Source organism: Malurus melanocephalus, unplaced genomic scaffold (assembly GCF_030028575.1).
Source record: "Malurus melanocephalus ecotype Western Australia unplaced genomic scaffold, MMel_1.1 scaffold_749, whole genome shotgun sequence".
NCBI lineage: Eukaryota > Metazoa > Chordata > Aves > Passeriformes > Maluridae > Malurus > Malurus melanocephalus.
Genome location: NW_026623981.1, coordinates 202,469 through 209,148, shown reverse-complemented (window position 1 = coordinate 209,148; position 6,680 = coordinate 202,469). Strand labels below are relative to the sequence as shown.

The following is a 6,680-nucleotide window of genomic DNA, read 5'->3' as shown; positions in this document are numbered from 1 at the left end:
TGTGTTTAACACCTCAAAACCGAAATAAATCCATGATGATAATGTGAGCAGGGAGATTAATGATGAGATAAATCCAGGATTGAGCAGTTTTCTAAATAAAGAACACCAAATGGGAAGGTTTTGCATGGAAAATAATCGTGTTAAGGCTGCTGGAAGCAGTCAAGCCCAGTTTTAGTAATTAATTAATTAATTAATTAATAAGCCTGGTGCTGTTTTCCTCATGATGAATGTTAAGTATTCAATATTTATTAAAAATATTTATTTATTTAAAAATATTAAATGTTGAATTTATCAGTCCATGGGGTGGACTGATGGACACAGCAGAATACAGAACAGAATTGATGAAATCCACCCTAAAAGAAGGAGCTGCTGTGGGAATAAAGCCCAGGAAATTGGAATCATCTTTGAAACCCATTAATTAACCCAACACCTGCAGCTCCTGCACACCTGAATATTGTAGCATCCCTCACCCCCACCAGGCTCCTGTTCCATATAAAACCTGGCCAAAATGTGGCAGAGAAAGGGCACAGGAGGATTTGCTCTTTGGGATTTCTTCCTCTGTAAATGTTTTAGGGCTTTGTGGTGTTTTGTCTGGGCTCTTGGTGCCTTTCTGACTCTTCCCAAAGGGTTTTTCTCCAGTTTGCACTGTCTCTGCTGTGAGAAGGTGCTGGGTTTGGTCTTGTTTTTGTATAAAAAAATAAATATATATACAGGATAAATATACATATACAGGATAAATACATATACAGGATAAATATATATATGCATTATGAATATATATACAGGATAAATAAATATATACAGGATAAATATGTATACAGGATAAATATATACACAGGATAAATATATATACAAGATAAATGCATATATATACATTATAAATATATATACAGGATAAATAGATTTATACAGTATATATATACAGAATAAATATATATGCAGGATAAATATATATAATATAAATATATATAACTAAAATTAGCTGCTTTTAATATATGTGATGCATAATAAGAACTATCACATTTTAAACTCCTTATTTTTATATTCTCTGCTCACCTGCTCAGTGCAGGTGCCTTCTAGTAATTCATTAAATTGGCTTTAATAACCCAAACTAAATTTAATCTGTTGTTTGGCACTCAGGCAGGCCCAGGCTCTGCCTGGCCTGGCTCAGGCGGGTTTTGCAGCATCTACTCCTGGCACCTGATGRTGTTTTAATGTTATTAAATCTTTCTTTTGTCATTTTTATCTCTGCTGATGGCTCCCCAACAGCTCCAGCTCCTCCTGGGCCTTGCTTTATGATGAAAGATGAAATTGCTTCCGCAGTCTTCTTCATCACAAAGCTGGTGAGGAAGAAGGAGAAGCTGAGCAAGCACAAGTTGGATAAATTYGCGGCCAAGCTGAGCGCGATTCTGTTTGAAAAGTACAAAAATCACTGGTACCCCGAAAATCCCTGCCGAGGACACGCTTTCAGGTGAGAGGGAGCATTGGGATGGTGGTCAAAAAGTGGCTCCTGGAGGCCTCAAAGTGAAATAAATAGAGGGAAACTTTTGGGTTTGTGAGTAAATAAATAAATTGTAAGTTTCAAATAAATTTGGAAGTTTATAAGMTTATAATTAAATAAAGGGAACCACATGGATACTCCTCAAGCTTGAAGGAGGAAATCATAACTGGGGAAAATGTGCTTATTTTTCACCTGAAAAAGGTGTGATTARAGAGCTGAGGTGGAAATCTTAAGGCACTGTGTGACAAATGTTTTAAGCAGCTCCTGACTCCCTGGATGCAGAATTAGGTCCTGTTTTAAACTGAACTGACTTTTAGGTTCTGTTTTAAACACGTAAAGCAGCAAATTGCCTCGTCAGGAATTGATGAGGTTGAAAATCAAAGTCTTGTTTGCGTTGATAAATCAGATTTTCTGATGGGGCTCTGAGCGAGAACTTGTGTTGATGGGTTCAAAGGCCTCAAACAATGAAGGGGGATTTTGGGGGTGCCCTAAAAATTTTTTTTTTTAATTTTTTTAAAATTTTCTGTGTGCAGAACCTGAGTTCCTCCACCCTTTGGTGCTTTGCAGGTGTATCAGGGTGAACAGGCAGGCCAGGGAGCCCCTGCTGGAGCAGGCTTGTGCTGAGAGCGGCGTGGAGCTCACCGAGCTGAGCCTGCCCGAGGAGCTGACGCTGTGGGTGGATCCCTTCGAGGTGTCCTGCAGGTTAGCTCCGAGCTGGGCACTGACCCACGGTGTTCAACCCACCCAAATCTGAGCCTGGGCATTGACCCACGGTGTTCAACCCCCCAAAATCTGCTCTGAGCCGGGCACTGACCCGTGGTGTTCAACCCATCCAAATCTGAGCCTGGGCATTGACCCACACCTGGCGCTCGGTGTTCAACCCACTCAAATCTGCTCCGAGCCTGGGCCCCAACTGAGTTCTTGGCGTTCAATCCACCCCAAATCTGCTCCCAGCCCAGGCACAGACCCACACCCAATGTTTGGTGCTCATCCCACCCAAACCTGCTCCGAGACCGGGCACAGACCCACACCAAGAGCTCGGTGTTCAATCTACCCAAATCTGCTCTGAGCCCAGGCCCAGACTCTTACCAAGTGCTCGTTTCAACTCCCCCAAAGCTGCTCTGAGCCCGGGCACTGACCCACTCCCAGTGCTCGGTGTTCAACCCACCCCAAATCTGCTCTGATCCCAGGCACCGAGAGCTCGTGTTCAACGCACCCAGAGCTGCTCTGAGCCTGGGCCCTGACCGAATGCTTGGCATTCAATTCACCCAAATCTGCTCCCAGCCCAGGCACTGGCCCACACCTAATTCTTGGTATTCAATCCACCCAGAGCTGCTCCCAGCCTGGGCCCCAACCGATTTCTTGGTGTTCAATCCACCCCAAATCTGCTCTCAGCCTGGGCACCGGCCCACACCCTGTTCTTGGTGTTCAATCCACCCCAAATCTGTCCAAACCTGGGCCCCAATCGAGTTCTTGGTGTTCAACCCACCCCAAATCTGCTCCTAGTCCAGGGACTGGGTTCTTGGTGTTCAATCCACCCCAAAGCTGCTCCTAGCCNGCTCCTGACTCCCTGGATGCAGAATTAGGTCCTGTTTTAAACTGAACTGACTTTTAGGTTCTGTTTTAAACACGTAAAGCAGCAAATTGCCTCGTCAGGAATTGATGAGGTTGAAAATCAAAGTCTTGTTTGCGTTGATAAATCAGATTTTCTGATGGGGCTCTGAGCGAGAACTTGTGTTGATGGGTTCAAAGGCCTCAAACAATGAAGGGGGATTTTGGGGGTGCCCTAAAAATTTTTTTTTTTAATTTTTTTAAAATTTTCTGTGTGCAGAACCTGAGTTCCTCCACCCTTTGGTGCTTTGCAGGTGTATCAGGGTGAACAGGCAGGCCAGGGAGCCCCTGCTGGAGCAGGCTTGTGCTGAGAGCGGCGTGGAGCTCACTGAGCTGAGCCTGCCCGAGGAGCTGACGCTGTGGGTGGATCCCTTCGAGGTGTCCTGCAGGTAAGCTCCGAGCTGGGCATTGACCCATGGTGTTCAACCCTCCAAAATCTGCTCTGAGCAGGGCACTGACCCATTGTGTTTAACCCACCCAAATCTGCTCTGAGCCCAGGCCCAGACCCACACCCAGAGCTCATTTCAACCCACCCAAAGCTCCTCTGAGCCCGGGCACCAACCCACACCCAGTGCTCGGTGTTCAACCCACCCAGAGCTGCTCCAAGACGGGGCACAGACCCACACCAAGAGCTTGGTGTTCAATCTACCCAAATCTGCTCTGAGCCCAGGCCCAGACCCACACCCAGAGCTCATTTCAACCCACCCAAAGCTCCTCTGAGCCTGGCCACCAACCTACACCCAGTTCTTGGCGTTCAATCCACCCCAAATCTGCTCCCAGCCCAGGCACTGGCCCACACCCAGTGCTCATGTTGTACCCACACCAAGAGCTCAGTGTTCAATCCACCCAAATCTGCTCCAAGCCAGGCACTGGCTGAGTTCTTGGTGTTTAATCCACCCCAAATCTTCTCCCAGGCTGGGCACTGGCCCACACCCAGTGCCCGTGTTCAACCCACCCCAAATCTGCTCTGAGTGTGGGCCCTGACCAAGTCCTTGGTGTTCAATCCACCCCAAATCTGCTCCTAGTCCAGGCACTGACCGAGTTCTTGGTGTTCAACCCACCCCAAAGCTGCTCCAAACCTGGGCCCAGCTGAGTCCTTGGTGTTCAACCCATCCCAAGGCTGCTCCAAGCCCAGGCACTGACCGAGTTCTTGGTGTTCAATCCACCCCAAATCTGCTCTCAGCCTGGGCACCGGCCCACACCCAGTCCTTGGTGTTCAATCCACCCCAAATCTGTCCAAACCTGGGCCCCAATCGAGTTCTTGGTGTTCAACCCACCCCAAATCTGCTCCTAGTCCAGGGACTGGGTTCTTGGTTTTCAATCCACCCCAAAGCTGCTCCTAGCCTGGGCCCCGACTGAGTCCTTKTYRYTCAATCCACCCCAAATCTGCTCCCAGYCTTCACCCCGAGTGTTTGCCGGTTTTTGGGGTGTTCTGGCCTCCCTCAGCTCCCACCCATTGTACAGGTACGGTGAGAACAGCCAGCCCTTCTCCGTGGCGCGCTTCGGGGGCAAGGAGAGCGCGGAGCTGGCGCAGCAGATCAGCGTGGCCGTGGGCATGGCAGCCCTGGACTGTCCCTCRGGAGCATCCTCGGACGAGGAGAGCTCCAACCACGAGCCCCGGGCCATCCCCACCGTCAGCAACCCCAACAGTGTGTACCAGGTGAGGGTGGGGGGCTCTGCTCATCCTGCAGCTCCCCCAAAACGGGCAGGGGCAGAGTCTTCTCCTGGATCAGAGGAAATGGCCCTGAGGGGCTCCAGGGGAGGTTTGGGTTGGATTTYTCCCCTGAAAGGATTGTCCAGCCCTGGTGTGGGGCATCACCACCCCTGGACGGTGACTGCCACCCTCCCTGATGGTGTCACCAACCCTGGGGGTTCAGGAGATGTGGGTACAGGGGTTGGGGAAGTGCTGGGGTTGATTTTAGGGTGTTCAGGAGATGTGGGGACAGGGGATAGGGAAGCACTGGGATTGATTTTAGGGTGTTCAGGAGATGTGGGGACAGGGGGTAGGGAAGCACTGGGATTGATTTTAGGGTGCTCAGGCAATGTGGGGACAGGGGATAGGGAAGCGCTGGGATTGATTTTAGGGTGTTCAGGGGATGTGGGGGTAGGGAAGTGCTGGGATTGGTTTTAGGGTGTTCAGGAGATGTGGGGAGAGGGGATAGAGAAGCTCTGGGGTTGATTTTAGGGTGCTGTGAGTGGGATGGAGCATTGGCAGGAGCCCCACGAGCCCCCTGTCACTTCCTCAGCAAGGAATGGGTACAATTTGGACTCGCTGACCCTTCCCCACTCTTTCCCAGCACATTTGAACGTTTTTCCCCCCTCTTGCTGTTCAGTTTGGTGATTTCTACCGGGCTCCTGCCCAGCCCTGGTCCCAGCACCTGCTCAGGAACCCCTACGTGGCTGAGGGTCCCCACCATGGCCAGCACCGGGGCTACCGGATCCACCGAGCCACGGCCACCGCCCTGGGCCCCCGGCTCGACAGGTACCACTGGGTCAACACCAAAAAGTARAGCTGGGGCTCGGTTTGGTTCTTGAAACCCTGGCTGTGCTCATGCAAATTAAAAAAAAAAAATCAAATTGAATTAAAAAATTAATAATTAAAATTAAAAACTAGCATTCGCTGTCTGAACCCTGCCTCTGWTTCTGTATTGGAAGGGGTTTAATCGTAGTTTTTAAATGTTTTTAATTGTTGTTAATATGAGATTGCATTTTCAATGTGAGWGTTTTCTTGTGATTTAAAAAATAAATGCTTAAGTCAGTAAATCCACTGAGGTTGTTTTTATCCAGGCCATCTGCTGGTGGGGCCTTGAAGGATCTTCAAAAGATTTGTGGTGGAAATACAACATGTGGGGGAAGATAAAAACATACCTCAAGCTGATCTGAAGGATTTTCTGCTTCCTTCTGGCAAAGGTGTTATGAGCAAAAACCTATTTGATGACACACAAAAATATTTAAATTGTGCTGTTGTCCCCATGAGTTTTGTACTGATGGGGGGAAAAAAAAGAGCTTTGAGTGATTTTGCTCTTCCCTYAYTTTTTRTTGAYACWGGAGGCTGGGCTGRTGGTTCACTGATCAGAAAATWTTGAATATTTCCTGTGTTTTGGCTCTTGGATTTGGGAGGAGGAGAGACTGATTCCTCAAATTTAAGGGCAGGAGTGGCCTTAGGCAGTGCAGGAACTCTGTTCCTCCGTGGATGGTGGCACAGAGCTGAAATGTGGGGACTCCAGAGGCTTCTGATCAGAAAATATTGAATATTTCTTGAGTTTTTGGGGTCTGGCTCTTGGATTTGGGAGAGGGAGAGGGAAGTTTCTCAGATTTAAGGGCAGAAATGATTTTGGGCAGTGCAGGACCTGCATCTCTGGGTGTATGGTGGGACAGAGCTGAAGTGTGGGGACTCCAGAGTCTGCTTTGACAGTGGAGAATAATATTTCATACACTTGAAGTGTAATTGCACAGTTGTAATTAACCCAGGTAACTCTAGGTGTGGATTTTGCTGTGTCATAAAATCAGAAAAGTGCAACTCTCAGCTGCAGAGGCCTCAGAGCACCTCCTGGAACCATGCATTGGT

At 48.5% G+C, this 6,680-nt stretch overlaps 1 protein-coding gene across 1 annotated transcript; it reads left to right on the top strand.

Annotated features, from left to right (window-relative positions):
- The first annotated feature begins 1,268 nt into the window (after positions 1 to 1,268).
- Positions 1,269 to 5,995, top strand: BTG4 (BTG anti-proliferation factor 4). The gene is given in 5 exon segments (XM_057384821.1): positions 1,269 to 1,471; positions 2,069 to 2,203; positions 4,577 to 4,772; positions 5,446 to 5,634; positions 5,900 to 5,995. Coding segments are annotated over 5 exon segments (792 nt in total). The 5' UTR covers positions 1,269 to 1,295.
- Positions 5,996 to 6,680: the final 685 nt, after the last annotated feature.